Source organism: Pogona vitticeps, chromosome 4 (genome assembly GCF_051106095.1).
Source record: "Pogona vitticeps strain Pit_001003342236 chromosome 4, PviZW2.1, whole genome shotgun sequence".
In the NCBI taxonomy this organism is placed as follows: domain Eukaryota; kingdom Metazoa; phylum Chordata; class Lepidosauria; order Squamata; family Agamidae; genus Pogona; species Pogona vitticeps.
Window position 1 is genome coordinate 218367498 of NC_135786.1, and position 25002 is coordinate 218392499.

The 25002-nt window shown below is 37.3% G+C and overlaps 1 protein-coding gene across 4 annotated transcripts in view; it reads left to right on the top strand.

Moving 5' to 3' along the window:
• OXR1 (oxidation resistance 1) overlaps window positions 1–25002 on the top strand; it is a 298281-nt gene that overhangs the window by 223432 nt on the left and 49847 nt on the right. For all 4 annotated transcript variants that reach the window (XM_078393677.1, XM_078393678.1, XM_072999256.2 and 1 more), the window contains 7 exons: window positions 10212–10294; window positions 13497–13604; window positions 14975–15094; window positions 15888–16040; window positions 18421–18605; window positions 21144–21856; window positions 24673–24838. In XM_078393677.1, the coding sequence (XP_078249803.1) occupies window positions 10212–10294; window positions 13497–13604; window positions 14975–15094; window positions 15888–16040; window positions 18421–18605; window positions 21144–21856; window positions 24673–24838 (1528 nt within the window). The remainder of the gene's footprint in view (window positions 1–10211; window positions 10295–13496; window positions 13605–14974; window positions 15095–15887; window positions 16041–18420; window positions 18606–21143; window positions 21857–24672; window positions 24839–25002) is intronic.

Here is a 25002-nt window from a genome sequence, read left to right on the forward strand (position 1 = left end):
TACCTGACAACTGAAACTACACTGCACACATTTGACGAAACAAGTTGCAGTCCAATGTGGTAAAGCTTTAAGGTACTGTAAGTGACTAACACTGTTTTTCAAAAAAATGACTCATGCAGGATATTCTGCAGTACAATGGCAGAAATCTATTTCAGGTTCATGTAACGTAAAGTTATGCTTGCAGAAATGTGATTCATGACTGCCATTGGTTTACATGGCATTAACTAGAGATGGGCATGGACTGCTGGTTGAGCAGTTCAGCCTAGTTTGTTTACTGCCAATGGGTGTCCACTCAGAAGCAGAGCCTGAAGAAAAAGGGAAAGGAAAGCCAGAACATGATCAGCAATAATGGTTACCCAACCAATCATACAGTTCATGTCAGGATTTTTAAGCAACATACCCGTGGAAGTCCTTTGTGGATATTACTTTTGATATCTCTACCATTTTCACAGCTTTATCTTACACATACATAGATGTGCAACAGACTTTCAGCCACTAATTTGTTCTTCAAACCTTATGCCAGTAGAATGAAAATATTCAAGACTTTGCTATGAACAATTGATTTGAAAACATGTTTCAAATCAACTTTGCTACCAGCAGTTGATTTAAAAACATGTTCAGCTGATTTACAAACATGTAGTCAATGTGTTACATGGACAGAATCATAGAATGATAGAACTGGAAGGGACCCTGCTTGTTGTTGTTAAGTCGTTTGCAACTCTTCGTGACCCCATGGACCAGACCATGCCAGCCCCTCCTGTCTTCTACTGCCTCCCAGAGTTTGGTCAAATTCATGTTGGTAGCTTCGATGACACTGTCCAACCATCCCGTTCTCTGTCGTCCCCTTCTCTTGCCCTCACACTTTCCCAACATCAGGATCTTTTCCAGGGGGTATTCTCTTGAGATGGCCAAAGTATTGGAGCCTCAGCTTCAGGATCTCGCCTTCCAGTGAGCACTCAGGGTTGATTTCCTTCAATATGGATAGGTTTTTTTTCTTTTTGCAGTCCAGGGGACTCTCAAGAGTCTCCTCCAGCACCACAATTCAGAAGTATCAATTCTTCAGTGATCAGCCTTCGTTGTGGTCCCGCTCCCACTTCCATACATCACTACTGCAAAAACCATAACTTTGACTATGCAGACCTTTGTTGGCAAGGTGATGTCTCTGCTTTTTAAGATGCTGTCTAGGTTTGTCATCGCTTTCCTCCCAAGAAGAAGGCGTCTTTTAATTTCATGGCTGCTGTTACCATCTGCAGTGATCATGGAGCCCAAGAAGGTAAAATCTGGCACTGCCTCCATATCTTCCCCTTCTATTTGCCAGGAGGTGATGGGACTAGTGTCCATGATCTTGTTTTTTTTTGTTGAGCTTCAAACCATTTTTGTGCTCTTCTTTTTCACCCTCATTAAGAGGTTCTTTAATTCCTCCTCAATTTCTGCCACCAGAGTGGTATCATCTGCATGTCTGGGGTTGTTGATATTTCTTCTGGCAATCTTAATTCCAGCTTGGGAATCCTCCAGTCCTGCCTTTCGCATTATGTATTCTGCATATAAATAAGCAGGGAGACAATATACAGCTTTGTTGTACTTCTTTCCCAATTTTGAATCAATCAGTTGTTCCATATCCAGTTCTAACTGTTGCTTTCTGTCCCACATATAGATTTCTCAGGAGATAGATAAGGTGGTCAGGCACTCCCATTTCTTTAAGAACTTGCCATAATTCGCTGTGGTCCACACACTCAAAGGCTTTTACATAGTCAATGAAGCAGAAGTAGATGTTTTTCTGGACCTCTCTGGCTTTCTCCATAATCCAGCGCATGTTAGCAACTTGGTCTCTAGTTCCTCTGCCCCTTCGAAATCCAGCTTGTACTCCTGGGAGTTCTTGGTCCACATACTGCTGAAGCCTACCTTGTAGGATTTTGAGCATAACCTTGCTAGCGTGGGAAATGAGTGCAATTGTGTGGTAGTTGGAGCATTCTTTGGCACTGCCCTTCTTTGGGATTGGGATGTAGACTGGTATTTTCCAATTCTCTGGCCGCTGCTGAGTTTTCCAAACTTGTTGGCATATTGAGTATAGCATCTTAACATCGTAACCTTTTAAGATTTTAAATACAGTAGTTCAACTGGAATGCCATCACCTCCACTGGTCTTGTTGTTAGCCATGCTTTCTAAGGCTCACTTGACTTCACTCTCCAGCATGTCTGGCTCAAGGTCAGCAACCACATCCTGGATGTCCCGGATGTCCGGGACATCCAGATCTTTCTGGTATAATTCCTCTATGTATTCTTGCCACCTCTTCTTAATGTCTTCTGCTTCTGTGAGGTCCCTGCCATTTTTGTCCTTTATCGTGTCCATCTTTGCACAAAAGATTCCTTTAATATCTCCAATTTTCTTGAACAGATATCTGGTTTTCCCCTTTCTATTATTTTCCTCTATTTCTTTGCACTGTTCATTTAGGAACACCCTCTCATCTCTCCATACTAATCTTTGGAAGTCAGCATTCAATTTTCTGTAACTTTCCTTATCTCCCTTGAATTTTGTTTCCCTTCTCTCCTTCGCTATTTGTAAGGCCTCATTGGACAATCACTTTGCTTTCTTGCATTTCCTTTTGGATGATTTTCGTTGCTGCCTTCTGTACAGTCCATAGTTCTTCAGGCACTCTGTCCACCAAATCAATTTCCTTAAATCTGTTCTTTACTTCCACTGTATATTCATAAGGGATTTGGTTTAGATTATACCTGACTAGCCCAGTGGTTTTTACTTTCTTCAGTTTAAGCTTGGGTTTTGCTATAAGAAGCTGATGATCAGAGCCACAATCAGCTCCAGGTCTTGTTTTTGCTGACTATATAGAGCTTCTCCATCTTTGGCTGCAGAGAACATAATCAATCTGATTTTGGTATTGCCCATCTGGTTATGTTCATGTGTAGAGTCGCCTCTTGTGTTGTGGGTAAACAGTGTTTGTGATGACCTGCTTGTTCTCTTGACAAAACTCTATTAGCCTTTGCCCTGCTTCATTTTGAACTCCAAGGCCAAACTTACCTGTTGTTCCTTTTAAATCTTGACTCCCTACTTTAGCATTTCAATCCTCTATAATGAGAAGAACATATTTCTTTGGTGTCAATTCTAGAAAGTGTTGTAGGTCTTCATAGAATTGGTCAGTTTCAGCCTCTTCAGCACTGGTGGTTGGTGTATAAACTTGGATGACTGTGATGTTGAAATGTCTGCCTTTGATTCATAATGAAATCATTCTATCATTTTTGAGATTGTATCCCGGTACAGCTTTCCCCCCTCTTTTGTTGACTATGAGGGCTACTCCATGGGATTCTTGCCCATAGTAGTAGACATTATAATCGTCTGAATTGAAATCGCCGATTCCCATCCATTTTAGTTCACTGACGCCCAGGATGTCAATGTTTATTCTTGCCATCTCCTGTTTGACCACATCCAGCTTACCAAGGTTCATAGATCTTACATTCCAAGTTCCTATGCAGTATTTTTCTTTGCAGTATTGGACTTTCCTTTCACTTCCACATGCATCGCAGCTGAGTGTCCTTTTGGCTTTGGCCCAACCACTTCATTAGCTCTGTCCTTGTCCTCCGCTCTTCCTCAATAGCATGTTGGACGCCTTCTGACCTGAGGGGCTCATCTTCCAGCGTCATATCTTCTAGCCTTTTGTTTCTGTCCATGGAATTTTCTTGGCAAAGATACTGGAGTGGATTGCCAGTTCCTGCTCCAAGTGGATCGTGTTTAGTCAGAACTCTCCACCATGACCTGTCCATCTTTGGTGTCCCTGCACGGCATACCCGATAGCGTCTGTGAATTACTCAATCCCCTTCACCAGGACAAGGCAGCAATCTGTGAAGGGGGAAGGGACCCTATGGGTCATCAAATTCAACTCCTTGCCAAAGCTAATGCTTCTCTGATAGGTGGTCATTTGTTTAAAAGTGTCCAATAACAAAAATGTCCGCCATCCTTTGAGGCAGTCAATTCCACTGTGAAAGATCTCCAGAATGTTCTATCCTCAACAGCTCACCTGAGTTCTTGTAAACAAAAGCCTGTGACTTCCTTTAGGGAAACAGTCTATCTCATATTTGGTCTTCCTCTTTTTCTGTTGCCTTCTCCTTTCTCTGGGATTGTTGTCTTTTCTAGATAATCTTGCCTTATAATGTTACCAAAGTATGACAACTTCAGTTTTTGCCTCCAGAGATAGTTCAGGCTTGAACTAACAGGTTTGTTCTAGGATCCATTTGCATGTCTTTCTGGGAGTACAGAGTACCCATATGACTGTCCTTCAAATATGGCTATTACATCACTTCTCAGTCTTCTCTTCTGTGGGCTAAGCATAGCCAGGTCCTCACAGGGCTTAGATTCTAGACTTTCTTCCATTCTGGTGGCCCTTCTGTGGACTAATTCCAGATTATCTATACTGTATATTCCTTCAACTGTAATGCCCAGAACTTAATACTATGACTGAACTCCTGTTGTGCAGCTCCATGTGCATAACGGCAATGGAATCATCATCAGTGTCAAGTCACAGCAATTAAAGGCTTCAGGGTGCGTGCTACTTTTTGCATTATGAGTTGTGTGCACCTTGAAATCGCCTTTAATTAGCTGTGATTTGGTGTTGCTACTGATGATGATGATAATGACACTGCATAAATGGAGCTGCATAATAGGATTTCAGCTAATATTCCAGGTGAAGTCTGATCAAAGCTGAATAGAGTAGTACTATTACTTCCCTTTCAGACTAGGACTCAGAAGGCCTCAATTCAAATCCTGAATTGGCCACAAAAACTCAGCAGGATTTGGCAAAGATAAACCACTGCCTGAACATCTGACATTTCTTGAAGACCCTGTTATGGTCATCGTAAGTAAGAAGTGACGAGTGTGCACACAGTAAGAAGACAAAGATGAGAACAAAAGACCTACTTCAAGGATGTGGATGAAAGACAAAATACTGTGGCATGTTACACAGTAGCAGGTATGTTTCAATGTGAGCTTTGGTAGACTAAAGTGCATCTCCTTAGAAACATGGAATGTTCATACTGTGTCATGTATATTTATCTCTTCGGGGATATACATAAATATGACCAGAAGTATTTAAAAATAAATGACAAAGGGTCAATGCACTCAAAATGCATGAATAAGACTAATAAAATGTAAGCCATATCTGGGGTGATTAAAAACAAAGAAACCTCTAACTCTAATATCTTAGAACTGCAGAGCTGAAAGAGACCCTGTGGATCACTGAGTCCAGCCCCTTTGAAGGCAACACAGTGGAGAACCAAACTCCCAGCCTCTGGCTCCAAAGCCAGACACCTAAATCACAGTGGTGCCTCGACTTACGAACGTAATTGGTTCTGGAACTATGGTCATAATTCAAAATGGTCATAAGTCGAAGCATCATTTCCCACAGGAATGCATTGAAATGCAATTAATCCGTTCCAACTGAAGAAAAAAAATCACAAAAAAACCACAACAACATTGCAACACCTATCAGAAACGTGATTAATCCATTCCAGCTGAAGGTGGGGGGGGGGAAGAAAAGCAAACAAACCATGCAAGACCCTTCAGAAATGCAAAAAAAAGCAAAGCAGAAAGCAAGCAAACCGTGCAAGACCCATCGGAAATGCAAAAAAACCGAAACAGAAAGTAACCAAACCGTGCAAGACCCATCGGAAATGCAAAAAACCAAAGCAAAAAGCAAACGATGCAAGACATTTTGGAAATGGGGAGGAACCCCCCAAAAGTAAACAAACCCCACAAGACCCATTGGAAATGGGGGGGAAAGCAAAAGCAAAAAGCAAACAAACCCTGCAAGACCCATCACAGCATAGAAACATAATCCCACCACCCAGCCCAAAACCACACTGCAAAAACCACCCACAACAGTTTTTAAAAAGTAGAAAGCAGCGCCTTACCTTACCAGGCAGTCTGAAGCCTCCTCCGATCTCACACTCTCTAACTGCTGGGGCAAAAGAGCTACCAAGAAGCATCCTGTTTGCCACTAATGGTTAGCAATTTGAATTCCCCGCCTTTTTCCCCTGCTTTTTTCTGGTTGTAACTTGAAGCTCCGGCCACAAGTTGAAGCAAAGTTTTGTGGCCGGATCTGGTCATAACTTGAAATGGTTGTATGTCGGGACATTCGTAAGTTGAGGCACTACTGTACTGAGTTATCTAGCAGTTGTGTCCTAGGTAGGTTTGGTTGTCTCAAAATTTTTAAGAAATATTTCCTGGCCAAAGGTTTTTAATAATTCTGAGACAACCAAACCTATGTAAAAGGGCCAACTATCTTTTATGCATAAAATATTACAGAAAACTGGGCTTTTAATATATAGTGTGGTAATTAATCTTGGTCTTTATTTAAGCCTTTAGAGATACACCAGAATTTTATTATGTAGCCTACCTCTGCTGTCTCCCTATCCAGTCTTCCTTTGTTATTCCTTTTTTCGTCAATACCATGTTTTCCCAAAAATAAGATGGGGTCTTATATTAATTTTTGCTCCAAAAATGCATTTGGCTTATTTTCAGGGGATGTTTTATTTTTTTTCATGTACAGCAATCTACATTTAATCAAATACAGTCATGTCATCTTCTTCTGGTTCCTTCACAGTGGTGGAGGGTGGGGTTTCACTTAACTGGAGCTTATTTTTCGGATAGAGCTTATATTACAAGCATCCTGAAAAATTATACTAGGTCTTATTTTCAGGTTAGATCTTACTTTCGGGGAAACAGGGTAAGTGTAACATCACTTTGTTCTGGACAGTCACTATTATTCATTCATTTATTCATACACTCTTTCTCCTCAGGAGGATCAGGGTGTCTATTTACATTATATTATTAGGATTAAGTAACTTCAAAACAGTAATATTAAATGTGATATTTCACATACCCACTGATAATGAAAACATCAGATTTTGTTGATGTAAGACTTACAGAATGATAAACCTCTAGATGTACTTATTTGTTGATAGTAACTACCATACTGTGTTTTTAAAGCAGAGGAGAAATCCAGCAGCCATACTTTTAATGGCCAAGTAGACATTTCTGTTCAATTTGATTTTGATTATGGATTGATTCACACACAATTGGAAAGTATTTCCAAAGGGGCGGAACAGCTATTACATTGCAGCAATAACTCCAGAGTTTCAAAGGCTGCATTAAAGACTAATAATTGTAGTAAAGCATGAATTTTTGTGTTACTCATCTGGTGCAAAGTAATTGCCTGATATGAGAGTGAGCTATGCTGATATCTGAAGTGCTTAACACTTTCCAGCTGCTTTAATGCACCATTAAAGGCTGAAAACTGTCACATTCAATTTCAAACTAACCAGAGGATCCTCTGACATCCGAATTTAATAATTTGTTGTATTTGTCAAACTGCTTTTTAACTATTTAATATCTTATTTTCAAAGTTTTGGCTACTACACTCATGATTTTAAGAATTTTGATTGCTAAAAGTATTTATTTTAAACATAATTTGAGTATTGCTTTTATTCTACATTATTGCTGTGTATCACCAAGTTGCCTATGACTTAAGGTGACCCTATGACTAAATGGCCACCAAAAGTTTCTGCTCTCAACAGCCCTGCTCAGCCTTGTAAACTCAAGGCTATGGTTTCCTTGGCAGACTCCATCCATCTTGCATTTGTTCTTCCTCTTTTCCTGTAGCCTTCACCTTTTCTGAACATTTGTCTTTGCCAGTGAGTCTGACCTTCATGTGATATGCCTGAGTATGACAGCCTCTGTTTATCCTTTTTGTTTAGAGAGAAAATTCAGGCTTGATTTGATCCAGGACACACTAATGCTCTTTCTAGTGGTCAAGGGAATCAGCAAAGTTCTTCTCAAACACCACACTTTTAAGAAATCAGTTTTTCTTGTGTCACTGTTCTTCACTGTCTAGCTTCCACAACTATATGTAATCAGAAATACAGTAATACGGATGATCTTGGTCTTCAGTTACATGTCCCTACACTTGATTATCTTTTCTAATGCCTTTATTGGTGTCCTTCTGAATCTTAGTCTTCTGATTTTTTGGCTGCAGTTTCTGTTTGAACCAAGGTATAATAAAAACTCTTTAGCAAATTTGTTTCTTTATTGTCAACATTAAATTTACATAGTTCTTCTGTAGCTATAATTTTGGTTTTTGTAATGTTCAACTGTCATCCTGCTTTTGCGCTGTCTTCACTTTCCACCAGAAATCATTCTAAGTAATTTGTACTTTCTACCAGAAAGATAATGTCATCTGCATATCTTACAACAATATTTTTTCCACTAATTTCCACTCCTAATTCATCTGAGTTTAGTCCGGCTTAACCATTTGAGCAGTTTCTTCTGTTATCCATCTAGACTTTTGTTTTTGCACAGGAATAGTCTTTTTGCGTTCTTCCATAATATCTGTGGCTTCAATCTACTCTTCTGGTTCACAGTCAATTGAGTTTACTAATGCAAATTGGTTCTTAATGTGGAAATGTTATTTATATTGTATTTTGGCATTATGATTCTTTTAGTGTTCTTTTTTCCAGCTTTACTCTAATTTTTGCTATTAACAATTTATAGTCAATACCACAATCTGCTCCTGGTCTTGTTTCAGCAGAGAGAATACAGGTTCTCTGTCTCCTCCTTTCAGTTTTTTTTATTTAATTTATATCCCGCCTATCTGAATCACATAGGACCACTCTAGGCGGCTTACAACATCAACAATTTACAATAAAATTAAAACAATTTTAAAATAAGGGAAGAGCAAGAACGAAGTGAAACGGAGACTAGGGCAAAGGAAAAATGGGGAAGGTCAGGGATTGGCTGTGGGGAAGGCCTGCCGGAACATCAGTGTTTTTAATTGTTTTTTAAAAATACCCAGCGAGGGAGCGGGGCGAATGTTACTGCAGTCTGTTTGATTTGCATTCTTCTGCATAGCTTCTCTACTGAATATGATGTTTGAATAGTTTCTCTACCTAGTCATTTTCTATTTCCTGTACTTTATTATATATCCTAGGAGTAAGTGCATCCTGGGTGGAGGTGACATAGTGTTCTTAACCACTAGAGCTGATACAGTCCTTAGCCACTGGGGCTGAAAGGAATTGCAGTCCAAAACTTCTAAGGCCACCAGATTTCTGCCTCTGATTGTGCTCTGTTCAGAACTGGTCTATTATACTGGCAACTTCCTATAACTTTAGATATCCTTATTCTAGTGGTAACTGGTGCTGAAAGCAAGGGGAATTATTGCCCCCTTCATCTCCCACAAATTTCCTATTTGTACTTCTATCTGGCTTTATCCATATTTCCCCAATTTCTTTACTATTCCTACTTTCTTTACTAATTTCAAAGCCAAAAAAAACCTGAGCAGTTTTTCTTTTATTGCAAAAGAAAAGCATGGAGCAATTTTCCCTCAAAGCTTTGCTTTTAGGTGTGTTGTGTGAGTAACATTACATTTATTCCAGGCTCTGTATAAATTTATTTAAACATCTCAAAATTTTAACATTGCTCTCTGGCCATATGGAACTTCAGTGATGTACAAAGACAATTCGAAATTAAAATAATGAAAACTATTGTCATAGAATGAGTTTAAGGAAAACGTGGAGGGCCCTGTCAAGCTATTTTCATGGTTAATTCAAAACTGTGGACTTCCAGGTTACTTTAAAAAATTTACAGTGATCCTGAGTGCAATGTCATGATGCAGAAGATGTTCTTATAATATTACTAGTCTGTGTAACTCATAAAATGATGCATTTGTATTCCCTGTGTGTAAAGGCCAAGTGTTTAATTGAAGTGCTTCCCTTTGTGTTAAGGTTATTTTTAAGAAGCTGTAGCTTTAAATCTCAGAAGCTGTGCATAGTCTGCTGCAGTTGATGGGCAGATCCTGTGCAGTGTAAATCTAATTAAATATAGTAGAATCATTATAGCTTTGCCTGGTAAATTTTTTTTTGCCTTTTAGTATTTTGTGAGTTTAGAACACCTTGGTTGTTCTTGGGTATTTATGAAGAGGCTACTTTTCCAATCAATAGAGTAGGTTATATTTCTAAAATCTTTAAAGCAAAGGAGGAGAGTCCCAGTTTTGGCAGCTAGCTATCTGTTAGGCTGAGCCAACAGTCACAGGGTATAAGCTCTGTAGCTGGTGAATTTGATGTCTGCTTGCGGGGCTGTAGTCAGCAGCCTGTGACAATATTGAGAAGGAGAGAAAATGAATGTAACGCATGCTTTGCCTCAATTTTTTTCAGATACTGGCCAGAAGAAGAGCCTTGATAAGAAAGATGGGAGACGAATGTCTTTTCAGAAGCCTAAGGGAACTATAGAATACACAGTAAGTCACTGTTTGGCTACATAACATACAACAGAAATATTTCAAGATATGGTTAACAGGTTCCAAAATACTGTCTAGGAAAAAGAGTGGTACACATTATCTTTGGTTTGGTTTGTCTGTAGGTCTGGCAGGAAGCAGATCATCTTAATAAGATTGACAAGAAGTGTTTTGATTGTTTTTGTTTTTTTAGGAATTATGCAAAATAATTCATAGAGGCAATTTTTAGCCTTCCCAGTATTACTGTGAATGTTATGCAATAACCAGAAAACAGCAAAGCATTGCTTTGGACAACACATTATTTTGCTTTCAGGAGAGAATCAGATCTTCAGATTTCATACTGTTTCTCAAGCTTTCAACCATTTTAATGGTCTTTGAATATAGGTGAACATAATCCATTTTAGCAATGTTTTTGAAAACATTCTCAAATTCTTCTAATTATTTTCATGGATTTATTGCTACTTCAGAGCACAGTTCTGTTTTTCCCAGCAATATCTGAAAATGGAGCTATGTTCTTCAAATGACCCTCAAACAGTGCTGCAGTCAGTGTTCATATTTCTGGTTACTAAGGGAAACTGAATTGAGAAATGTTTTGTTCTATAATGCCTACATAAGTATGATTCTAAATATGTAATATATAAATAGGCACATTGATTTACAGTGTGATTTTGAAATATAACTGCTTCATTTGAAGTAAACCAAGTATTGCACATTGTAAAAAGAAAGTAGTCAGGAATAGCATCTATATACGCAATGAATAAGTTTTTGTAAATGTTTTAATAGCGGAACAAACTCCTCTGAAGTTTCACTGCCAACTTTCTATCAGTGGTTGGAATTGCAGAAAAATATAATCAGTATATAACCATGAAATGTTATTAGGAAGTGAATTGGTTCATTCTTTTTAAGTAAATTACTGGAATAAACAGTGTGGTGAAAACTAGTGTATCTGCTATTAGCCTTCCTTCTGTGTTTTAACAAAATGGCTTTGGACGTTTTACATGAATTACGCACATTCAGCTACTCTGAGCCTCTGCAGATAGCCTCTGCCTAATGTGATATAACTTTGCATCTGACTTTATCAGTAAATATAAATGAAAAAAATGTTATGATGGTAATATGGTAAAGACTTGCTGTATATTAGTGGATATGTTTGCTTCAGTTGCACTTTGTTGGAGGATGGTGTTAATTAGGTTGTAGTAGCAGGCCTGGGTTAATACTAAACATATACATTGATTAGGATTTTTAGTCACAAAATAATATAATCCCAATTGATTATTTTTCAGCAGAGAGCAATTATCATTAAAAATATCACAAACTGGCTGCTGAAATTAGCATAGCTTCAATGGCTTATATGTCAAGTGGTTTTGACCCAGAAGAGGTTGTGCAAAGTTGTAGATGCCTATACTTTAAAAGTTCATTCAACTTGCAAGCCTCTGTAGAACTCTTGAGTTGAGCATCTTATAAAATATAATTTGTACCTCTCAGCTAACATCTTTAGAACAAGCATGAGCCTAAAGCTAGGGTGGATAAAGTACATACCCTGGGGAAAGAAACTCATATCACAATTTCAAATGGCACCACTTGGAGGCCTCTGGGGTGCTCAGTTTCATTTTAAGAGTAAGTCCTGTTCCTCCAACTTGTTTTATCTTAAATCCAAAATATACTTTTTTTAGAAATTACAAATATTGCCCTCAGAGGTCTTGGAGAAGGGGGGGAAATGGCTCCTGGACCCTACAAACTTGTGCATCCTTGCCACAGTCAAAGTCCATAATAAGTAATTTCATATAATTAGTTCAGATTTTGTACACAGTGATATTGTTGTTCAGTACGCTAACATATACATGCAGTTTGGTAAGATAGCATTTGTAGGAACTAAAGGTATAGGTATGTTGTCCTTTTTCTACACATACACCATAAGCAATTCAAATCACTTTAAGCAGCCGTTTGCAGCACAAAGATGCCACAAATAGTAATGTGGCTAGAATTAGTGTTTCATTTAGGGTGCTAATTTAGAAGGATGTTTCAGATGGCTTAAACATTTAAGCGTGATGTCATGATTTAGGTTTGCTTTTATATGATTCTGAAAAAAGTACAATATCTATAGACAATACTTCCCATTACTGGGTCCCTTTAAGTTGTGAAATTTATCAAAGAACATTGTCTACAAAGAGAGTACTTAATATGTGTTCATTTGACATTTGTTACTTGCATTTGCATCCTTCCTTACAGGAAGAGCAGGGCAATGCGATTTATTTCTGCTCCTTGTCCCTTTAGCAATCCTGTACGTTAAATTAAGTTTGCTTTGATCAAAGGCATTGAAAGTGTCCCAGCTGATGTGGAGCTTCTGATCTGTGGTCTCCTTAGCTGAACACTGTTTTTTGCACTATATTGTTCACTTCTTATAATTATGTGTGCCAAATGTTTTTGCCTTATTCTTGAATCTATATTCAATAGCCTTTGTCACTTCATATTATCCATTACGAAAACACTGGCTTCAGTGAGGTTTAATGTCAGCAAAATGTTACAGACACTAGTGATTCAGCAGAAAGTTGGCAGATTTGACATCTGCTTGCCACTCAAAGTTTTGACCTTACATTTTCCCTGTAAATTATGCACAATCTGTCTAAATACCCTTGAAACATATTGTAACTGAGGAAAAATTAATCTCTCCTTTTAATGGTAATAGGTCCTCTGAAATATAACACATGTAATTCTTGACATGTAGTTGTAATATGAGTCATACATGGTTACAATTTAGTTAAGTATTGACAAAGTGATGTCTGAGTTTAAGGCCATGTAATTCCACACTATCTGGAGAAAATTATTAGGTTAGCAAGCTAAGTATTCATTACGTTGAACTTTGGGCATTTTAGGCTTAATTCAAATCCAAGTTTGTTTATTTATTTATTTACTTGTTCTAAGAAGAATAACATTTAATACTGTGCGCCTGGATTTTGTTTGTGTGTTTTATTAATGTTTCCTTCTACACTGAGATTCAGTGTATTGTTTTTTCATATCCAGATGCAAATTGTTTTATACTTGTTCTGCTTTCCTCCTCTGTCTTTAGCAGATCTAAATCTTCCAGAAATGCTTTTCTAGATTCCTATTTCTGAAAAAAAGAATAGAAACTAAGGTCACAATTTCAAACAGATTATAAATAAAACTTGAATATGATGTGCAAACTGTATATATCATATTTTAACAGGTTGAATCAAGAGATTCTCTGAATACTGTTGCCTTGAAGTTTGATACAACCCCCAATGAACTCGTTCAGTTAAATAAGCTGTTTTCCAGAGCAGTTGTTCCTGGACAGGTATTACCTTTTGTATATCATAAACTAAGAACAGATAAAGTAGATATTTTCCATTGTTCCTGTGGGGAAAAGGGGCCTAATCATACTCAATCTAACACTGATAAAGCAAATTCTGCCTTCAGCTGGAATCATGTACATTGTGTATAATGATTCAGACTTTTGGTTGGAGCAGGATATATCAGGAGTAGACATGGTATATAACTGTGTCTCCAAGTTTGTTTTTCTGATTTAAATGGAAACAGGTCTGACTTAGCAAGTTGGTCAGAATATGTCAACATGAGTCACTAAAATGGAAGGAGGTGAGAATAAATTCTTGCTACTGTTATTGGTTGTCCTGAATAAATGTAAAATGTGACCATGTTATCCATTCCTAGAGGGAAATTCTGGGTTTGGAAATACATTTATTGGATTGCTAAGAAGTTACAAATAAGGCAAGTGTTTAAGTTATGCAGAACTCTTCATCAGGCAGAGGCTGTATAAGATATCTGAACTTGAAACAATGGAGTTTCTGCTTAAACCTCATGGTATTGTCATACCCAGAACTTGTCCTGATTGCTTTCTTTGTCTGGAAGGACAAAGAAAGTACACAGATATTATTGAGCCCTGGAAATTTTGTATTCTTCAAAGTCTTGTTAGAAAAATACGATTTTTTTCAAGCTACCATGTTTTCCCAAAAATAAGACAGGGTCTTATATTACATTTTGCTCAAAAAAACTCAAAACATTAGGGCTTATTTTCAGGGGTTGTTTTATTTTTTTCATGTACAACAATCTACATTTATTTAAATACAATCATGACATCTTCTGGTTGCTGCACAATGCGGCACAATAGTGGAGGGCGGGGTTTCACTTAACTGGGGCTTATTTTGGGGGGGTAGGGCTCATATTACAAGCATCTTGAAAAATCATACTAGGGCTTATTTTCAGGTTAGGGGTTATTTTCAGGGAAACAGGATACCTTAAAATGAGGGGAAAGGGGATATAGAAATCTTTTATTGAGGTAATGTATCATTATTGTACTGCAACCAAAGAGCAAATCCCTAGCTTTTGTGGCCACAGATTTGCTTTCAATGAGAGTAAATATAAACCCATGAAAGTAAATGTGGGGGAAGCAGACTGAGGAGTAAGTATACAGGATAAGATAGGCTCAGTTAACAGGATTTTACTTTGATCAGATAAAATATTGTTCACTGTAAATATGCATGGAAGGGAAATTATAGAAGCTGATTATGAGTTGCGTATCATGCAGGCAACATGTGACCAGAATCTTGTCAACTAACTGCAGCAGCTTCTACAACAAGGCAAGGAATATATTTCCATTTTTGTTATTAATGTATAAATCTGATGACATCCTCAACATTTTTTTATTAGATTTTATATGTTCCTGATCCAGAATATATTTCTAGCGTGGACAGTTCTCCTTCAATTAGTCCTATAAGTCCTTTGTCACCTACATCTTCAGAAGCAGAGGCTGAGAGGACAGCAAAAAGTGTAAGTGGATATATCCTCATAGAAGAAAAGGAAATTGACTACCATTAGCATCCCTAAAGATGTCCAGAAGAGAGTTTTTAGATTCCACTCCTCTAATCATAATCAAGATGTCTTGATGCTAAAAACTATTTCAGCAAACAACTTATTTTTCTGAAAGGAGAGGGATTTACTTTGGAGAGAGGTTTTTTCTTTAATATATTGCATATACTGTATATTAACATGCATCTAGAAAATAAAATGGATTTCCTGTCAAATTTTATGTAGAGATAGAAGTTGCTGAATATTGAACTTTAGATTAACTATTTTATTATACAACTACATTCTTTGAAGCAGCAATATAACAGGATTTTTGTCATTTCTTATATGTAGTTACCATTTATAACACAGTTGAGCTGCCCACTATTTGATATTTGGGCCTCTGCTTCATCCAGAGGGACATCCCAGAGCACAGTTTAACTCCTTTCCATAAACCAGAATCCATAAGAATTACTTGCTGTTTACTTCAGTTGCAAACTGATGAAAATGTATGTTTTGAAGCATAGTTTGAGGAGCATTGCATATGCTTTACTGAATGTTTTTATAATTCATTTTTATGCTAGAGTTACAAACATGACAACCTGACCCTTTGGCTATAGGTTTGCAGTTTCATACTCATCTAACATTGTCTGGTAATTTCAGCCATTTAGTAGTCATTTTACACTCTTAGTCATCTGTGGTTCCTGTGAGTTGAGCAAGATTGCATTTCAGAACCTACAAGAAGGTTGTTTTTTATCAATGTTCTTGTCATTTGTAGGATTCAGATGGGGTGCACTGCAAAGAAACAACACCCACACCAGCTCACACATGTGTTCGGCCTACAAGAATAGTGTCATCTACATCAGAGGAGGAAGAAGCTTTCACGGAGAAATTTCTCAAAATTAATTGCAAATATATAACGAACAACAAGGTAGAGAAGTCTCTACTTCCTGCATAAAATAGTGTTATACTTCACCAGTTGGAGGGCTTTCCGTTTATTGAAATGGAAGCAAATTGTGGTAACTAATTCACACCTATTAAAATTTCGTTAACCTTAATGCTGTGAAAGCTATATGTTTACAAACAGTAGTAGTTCTGAGTTTGAAAAAATGCATCAAAATGTCCAGAAAATAAGATTCATTGGGCAACTGATAAACAATGCCAAGGTAACCACCATTTTCATTATGGATTGAATAATCTTTCCAAACCTGGAAGTTGAGTCATGGCAACTGGACTTCTTTCTTATTAGGTTGAAACATTTTGCTAATTATCCAAGTAACTTCTTCAGTCTGAGGAGAGTTGGTAGGAGACCCCTGATATATCCTCCACGTTGGTTTCACTTCCCCTGTTCTGAATAGGCTTGTCAGGTGGACAAAGGACAGGGGTGAGTGAAAATCCCATTTCTGCAGTCCTTCTCCATCCATTGTCATGGTTGTTAACAGTTATTAACAGTGGTGTCTCTGGTGTGAGGGACGTGGTGGCACTGCGGGCTAAACCGCAGAAGCCTGTGCTGCAGGGTCAGAAGACCAGCAGTGGTAAGATCGAATCCACGCGATGGAGTGAGTGCCCGTCGCTTGTCCCGTGTCTAATTCGCACTGGCCATGTGACCACGGAAGATTGTCTTCAGACAAAACGCTGGCTCTATGGCTTGGAAACAGGGATGAGCACCGCCCCCTAGAGTCGAACACGACTGGACAAAAATTGTCAAGGGGAACCTTTACCTTTACCTCTGGTGTGTGGTCCTGATCTTTCTGGCTTCGGATGAAAGGGCAGCATGATAAATAGGAGACAGATTGTATCTAAGGCTTCCTCCTACTTTGAGAGGGATTTGCTATATGCACATATATTGCCTCCCTGACCCCTCTCTCAAACCGCCTATCTTCTGGGTCCAAAATGGGTACATCTTGGTCATCAAATGTCCTTTGTCCTTCAAATGAAGGACCTTAGATACAATCTGTCTCCTATTTATCATGCTTTCCTTTCATCCATCACCAGAAAGATCAAGCATTCACTAGAAAGACCACTGTTAATGACTGTTAACAACCCATGACAATGGGTGGAGATGAACTCTAGAAGTGGGATTTTTACTCACTCTCTCTCTCTCACACACACACCCTTTGCCCATATAATTCAGACCAAGGGGAAGTGAAACCAACGTGGAGGATATTTCAGGGGTCTCCTACCAACTCTCTTCAGACCGAAGAAGCTACAAAACGTTTCAGCCTTATAAGAAAGAAGTCCAGTTGCCATGACTCAACTTCCAGATAACGTCACTTGGATGACTGAGAATCTTCACAGATATCTCTCCAAACCTTCCTTCATAAAAACCTAAGAATGTGGAAGGTTGGTAATGTCCAATGTCCGTCAAAGCATCTTACACATACTTTAAAAAAATGCATATCTTCAGGTATTCACATTCAGAATGAATGCATCTTTCCCAGTAACATTTCTTGGGACTTTTCTACTGAAAGCATTGATGTGTTTTATAACCATGGCTTTAATAGATGTTTTTCAGCTCATTTTAACTGTGTCCTTTCAGTAGACCTTGTTACTTTGTGTTTTGTCCCAAGTTAAGTAAACTGAGAAGTTAGAGGTCAGGCTCATTTTGGGGAATTTATGCTGCCAGGAATATAGATGTTTAAATCACAGTGGCAAATTTCCATTAATTAATAACTTCCTACTCACATTCTTAGTTGTGTGCCAGTCATGTGGTTTGCTGTGCAGGAATGTGAGTGGCAGCTCATTAATTACCACCATTTGCCACCTCTGTTTACACAATTACATTCTTATTAGTATATATGCTAATAGGATTATATATAATATAATATAATATAATATACCCAACAGGATTCCAGTCATTGAGTGCTATTTTCACAATTTCTGTGATTAATTTAAACTATTTATGTTTGGTTAGAAGAGTTAAAAGTTTAATTACTAATAAATTCCAAAATTATATAATCCAAAAGTTTTGATTATCCAGAAACCTAAGGAAGGAAACAGTCCACATAAATTTGATAATTATATAGGTACATACCTAAATTTTAAAGCAAATGTTCTTTGTCTACAGTAAGAAGTTTTGTTTCCTTTTTATTTAGCATTATGATTTCATTAATCTAGGCTCACTTGCCAAGCATGCTGATAAAGTTTTTTTCAAGGTCCCATAGATAAGGCAAAGGAAACTGTGCTTGTTTTTTAATGCAGCAATGACAGTATAAAGTTCTTTATTCATTAAACAATAAAACACAGAAATGGTTTGAAAGGGCTTGGTTTATTTTGAAGGTGAGGTTTGATTACCTTTCTTCTTATCTTAGGGAACAGTCAGTGGTGTGCTGCTAGTGACGCCAAATAATATAATGTTTGATCCAAATAAAATGGACCCATTGGTTCAAGAAAATGGCTGTGAAGACTATGGCATCATGTGTCCAATGGAAGAAGTGATGTCGGCTGCTATGTATAAAGATATTGTAGATGACAAATTAAAGGATTCATTACCCATGTAAGATAGATACATATGTGTAATATTTGTGTGTGTGTGTGTGTATGTGTGTGTGTGAGAGAGGTTGAGATTGTTTTAGTGCATGACAAATGTACTGATTATTGTTCTTGTACAAATTTCCTTCTGTTTTTGTCAAAAGGGAAGAGTACATAATTGTCTTTATTTTATATTTATGCAACCTTAATGAATTTTTCACCCAGTGTGGTTTGATGTCAGGTTGCTCAGATTCACTTCCCTTTGTTCAAAAGCATTTTTAAAACTCATAGTGTCCAACAGACAGAATACCTTACCAGATAACATGCCAGTCCACTTTTCGATAGGCATGTTTTTGATGCTTCTGAAGATGACTTCTAAGTAAGTAGAATAGTTGTCCCTTGGTGGTCTTGTTTGTTTGTAGAGGAATCATTAAAGTTATTTTTTTGGATTTGTTTGTACCCATTATTACTGAAGGATAAAGCAAACTCAGTTCCGCAGGGTGAAAATCATGATTATTTCAAGACTGTAGGAAATTATTTTAAATCAGCATTCATTGTTATTCAGTTAATTCTCACATTGGCTGAAATCCTGTTCCATAAGTAATGCCATTTACAGTGGGGTTTTGACTTGAGAACTTAATCTGTATTTGGAAGGCGGTTCTCAAGTCAAAAAGTCTGTAAGTGAAGTCTCCATTGATCTACAGTGCATTGAAAACCGATTAATCCCGTAACAGGCCGTTTTTGTTCCATTTTGGTTTTTTTCTGGTCTGTAAGTCAAATCTCAGTCTGCAAGTCAAACCTAAATTTTGCAGCCAGAGAAGTCTGTAACTCAAAAAGTCTGTAAGTCAAGCCGTCTGTAAGTCAAGGGTCCGCTGTAATGCTGATTTCATTATCCTTAAACACTGTAACTTACAGAACTGGATTTGAGCCACTATTTGTATTTTTGCAAATTGAAACAATTGTGTCTGCACCTAACCACACTGTGTAAATTCTGAAAATGTAGCAGAAAATTAGAGGGTCGTTAGTATCTGGGGATTTAACTACTGCTCATCTCATAGTTTTTCTTAATGTTGTACCATGTCTGAACCACCCCAAAACATTTTGGACTGAAGTTCTCAAGTTACAATGTTATAAGATTCAATCTACAAATTTACTTTAAGCTATTAGTTACATGTGACCTTGAGAATGAGACATGGTTGGGTTCCATGTTTGATACTATAATTTTGAATTGCATGGTAGATAGTCTATATTGTACTATTTTTTTCTGTTGTACAGTTTTTCCTCTTCTGCCTGCCATCAGCTACATGAGGCAAAAGTTTGTCACAGTCTACCAAGGATTATTTTAGCCTTCACTGAGGCAGATTTCCCTTTCACAGTCCCATTTTTATAGGTGATTTTTTTTACATTTATTTAGTTTATATTCTTTATCACATCCAAATGAATTTTATCTACTATCTCTATATCTGTATAGGATTAATTTTGCATTTCTTGGGGGGAAATTAAGAGTGTTAATTTGCTTAGGATAAACCATGAAGAAACTCTTTGTTTTGCCACTGATCTTCAGCACAGGAATGCTCTGATAGGGATCACATTATATCTCTTGTTACACAAGCTTTTGGTATTTATTGCTGATACCAAATCTTTGTTGATTCATCTTGAAGTCACCTTTAACTTATCTGCCATTTGATTCTTCTCTTCAGTAGCTAAGGCCACTTTCTTGTGTTATATTTATGTCTCACAGTCTGGTCCTGAGAATTCATGCAGTATTACATAATAGAATGATTACTTGGTCTGCAATTATAGAACATTTCAAGTTCTCTGAATGGATTTGGTGGCAGAACATATTCACTGCCCAAAGAAAATGTTTAGGCTGGAGGTTACCAATAGATATATTTTCTTGAAAGTATTTCAGTGGTAATAAAAATAATAAGAAAGTACAAGTCTTACCACAACATGAGACATTAATGCCCAGTAAACATTATGGATCATATTGTAAGTATTGTATGCAACCTGCATTGGGTCATTTTAAGGAGAAAAGCAGGGTAAAAATATTGTAAATAAATAAATAAGTATTGCTATCTATTCACATTTGGGAGGGCACCAGTATGGGCAAGGCTGGTTTAAATATTTTTAAACTATAATTATATATCTAGGTGAAATTAATCCTTCAATGTATTTGCGAAGGCTTTTATGGCCGGGATCTAATTAATGGTTGTTGTGGGTTTTTCAGGCTCTTTGGCAGTGTTCTGAAGGTTGTTCTTCCTAACATTTTGCCACTGTCTGTGGCCGGCATCTTTAGAGGACAGAAGTAGCACTCACCAGAGCACAGAGTGCTACTCCTGTTCTCTAAAGATGTCGGCCACAGAGACTGGCAAAATGTTAGGAAGAACAACCTTCAGAACACAGCCAAAGAGCCTGAAAAACCCATAGCAACCATTAAATCCTTCAATACTGTACCTAGATGGAATCAAGTCCTACTCCTCTCAGTGTATAGTGAAGAAAAAAGTCCATGTGTGTTTGTCAGGTTGTAACACAGAACTGTTCGTTTATTGGTTGCTTTTAGTGACGTAGATCAGTTGTCTGTAAAAGATCTCTGCCACTTCAAGAAAATTACAAGAAGCAATACTGATGAAATGGACTCACGGGTGCGAGATACAGGGAATGATAGTGCCAGCACTGCTCCAAGGAGCACCGAGGAATCTCTTTCAGAAGATGTGTTTACTGAATCAGAACTCTCTCCAATACGGGAGGAGCTTGTTTCTTCTGATGAACTTCGACAAGATAAATCTTCTGGAGCCTCACTGGAATCTGTTCAGACAGTACACCAGAGTATTATGGAACATGTAACGTTAATTACAGACTCTGTTACTGTTGCTGGTGGCATAAACCCCACTATAGAACAGCCTTTGGATGATAAGAAGTCTTTTAGTGATACTGTGGGTTCACTTTCATTGGACACAACTCTGGGAGAAATTAAGGACACTGTACAAGAAGGTGCTACAGATGGTACAGATTTAAAAGTTAATACTGCTCAGGAATCTGTGATAGAAAATGTACCAGAAGGTGAGGAGTGTTTGCATTCTGAAAAAGATGATTTCAAATGGGAGGTTACAGATAAAGATTCCACTCAAGATTCTGAGACAGATATTGAGACACTGCGTAAACTTTGGAAGAGCCATACTATGCAACAAACCAAACAACAGAGAGATAATATGCACCAGGATGCACATAAAGAAATGAAGCACAAAGTGGCAACAGCGGATGGAACAATAGAAGGTAAGAGATGAGTGTGAACAAACTACAAATTCACTTTCCCCCCCAGTTTTATTAAACTTAGTCTGCTGTATTTGTGGATATGTTCCATGGAAGCTTACATCAAAATATACCAGTTAGTCTTTAAGGTGCCACAACATCTTCTATTTTGTTTTGTGTTTCTTATTGAAATTAATCTTAAATATGCTTGAGAGAAAGCAATAGATAACCTCAGAGTAATTAATTGGAAATGTTTCTAATGCTACATTATAAAGAAGTTAGGGAAAGTAGGAATGAGAAAGATAACACTGGGAAATGTCTAGATATCAATCTATTTGAAAGACTAATGAGATGCAAGAATAGAATGTTAGAACAATTTTGGTTTAGACAAGATTTAATGTTGGCAAAATAAACAGAAAATAATAATGACCACTCTGAACTGAAGATACTTGAATGATTTTAAATATAGAATGGTACTTCTAGAAATAAATTAGGAAAATAAACAAAAACAAATGTTAGAAATACAGTAGAATGTAGGGCATAAGGCATAGATTTCATATGAAAAGACCCCTGTAGAATTACAAGGATTTTAGATTTGGCTGACTATGACATATATCAATAATTATTTTTTCCAAACAGATAGTTTCATTGACACTGGTCTGTATTTGTCAGATTTTAAGAGAAGTGAGTGAGAAGTGAATCCCAAGGATCACACCACAGAATTCATTAAATATTCAAAACGAAAAAAATCGAGAGTCAATGTACTGAATTCAGGGGAAAGGATTCACCACTGTACTTATACCAACATAAATAACCAATAGGATTCTGAATTACCACTGTTGCTTGAAGCTCTGGGCTTTCGGTTTCTGTAATTATGCGATACAAAGAGACACAGGCTGGGTGCAGCTGTGCTGACGGGTGAAGCTGAGCCAAGCAAGGCAGAGGGATTGGTCAAGGCAAGAGATGTGATACAGGAAATGAGGATGTCAGCATCCTTATTTGCTACCACAAACACCTGTCACAGTTTCATCTGGAGATATAAAAGAGAACCTATCTCGGAATATTTTGAAGAAGTTCCTCCCCAGGACTGGAAAAAAAAAGAAAACATGTCAATTATCCTTTTTTTAAAAAGTACACAAACTGTAGCCTCCTGCTGTGTTGAATAACAACTTCATATGTTTTAATAGTCAAATGTGTTCCATTATAGAAGAAATATGAAGAATTTTATTATTTATTTATTTAAAATATTTTTATCCCACTTTTCTCCTTAAAAAGAACCCAAGGCAGCTTACATCATTAAAAAGACAATATTTAAAAGCTAAGAACAATACATATACAAATATTAAAAAACAATTAAACATGTATTACATTAAAAACAGTAATAAAATCAATACTAAAACACATTTTAAAAAATAGAGCACAACAATCCATTTAAAAAATCCTCTCAGGCCACCAGTTATTAATGAAAAGCCTGCCTGAAAAGAAACATCTTTGCCTGCTTGTGAAAGGACAGCAATGATGGGGCCAGCCTAGCTTCCCTTGATAAGGCGTTCCAGAGTGTAGGAACAGCAGCAGAAAAGGCCTTCTCCCATGTCCCAATCAAGCGCAGCTGAGAGAGTGGTGGGACCAAGAGAAAAACCGCTCCTGCTTATCTTAAAGCCTAGGCACACTCATAGAGGGAGATGCAGTCTTTTAGATAGCTTGCCTCCAACTTTTTCATTATTTCACTAGCAGAATCAATTTAATATATCAAAATGTTACTCATGTGAACTCAAGCATTATACTGTGCAATTTATTCAGACCTAATTGTTGTTCCTATAGTATATACATATGCATGCCATGTTCCCTGTAAGCTGGGCGCACACGCATGTTTCTGCCTCCCTCCGCATAGCTGTCTTCCCCCTCCATGCAGTAATCGCGTTAGGTTCTGGTTGCAACAGAACCCTGTACAGGGGTTGTGGGAGCAGGAGCAAAGTCATGAGAGGGAGGCGGAGCCCTGCCCAGCGGAGCTTGAAAGTTAGAGGGTATGTTATATACATGCATTACAGTTCTATGCAATTTATCAAGAACTATGTCCCACTTTAATCAGTGACTCTATACTAAGTGTACAAAGAATTTAATTTTAATAAATTATTATTATTATTATTTATTTAATTTATATCCCGCCTATCTAGTCGTGTTAAGTCATGGCATTTAATGAACTGTCAGTTGGTGAGAATCTTAGCGTTGATATTAAAAAGTCCAAGTTTAAATTACTTGCCAACTGTGAAAGTCATACAGTGTATGTTGCTGTTCTTTGGTTTATCTTAATCACCAGTATCGCTGATAGGATTTTAAAAAAAAATAGTCCAGTGTACTGTATGCCCTTTGACTGATACAGGTTAAACGTAGGATTAACTGTTGTAACTTTTGTTGAATCCCTAGTGTGTAAGAGAGTGAGCAAGAGACAAAGAAAATGAACTGCAGAGTACTTTTAAAATGCAGCGTGAGATGAAATTTTATGCTGGCTATATGCCAGAGTATAATATCAGTGAGATACAGTACAGTGCAATTATTGTAATGTTCATATTGTGTGGCTTATATTGACTCAGTTAAGATGGAAATTTGGCATGTGTATATACAGTATATTTTATCTCAACTGTCTTTCTCTGGATCCTTGTCCTATAGTTTCTTTTTTCCAAAATGGCCACCTTTAGATCATGTGTAGAATGTCCTGGTAAATGTGAAACAGGTTTCTGTTTGTATCTAATTTTTTTTTTCAATTAAAGCAGGAGTAATACTTAGTTGATAAAAACTGCCAAACAAGTCTTGTGTTTATTATCTTCTTTAATTAATGAAAGGTTCTCTAACAAAAGACAAAAGAAGACATCGGTTACACAAATTCTTGTGTCTCAGAGTTGGCAAGCCAATGAGAAAAACATTTGTATCACAGGCAAGTGCATCAATGCAGCAGTATGCACAGAGGGACAAGAAACATGAATACTGGTTTGCTGTGCCTCAGGAAAGGTAAGATGGACCATATTTTTCTATAAAAGTGATCATAGAGAAGTACTTTTATTTTCCACTTTTAAATTACCGTGTTCATTCAATATTCCGAACTACATTTCCCCACTAATTTCTGTAAGATATGAGCTGCAGTAGAACATTTTGTTTTACTGTATATTAGCCAG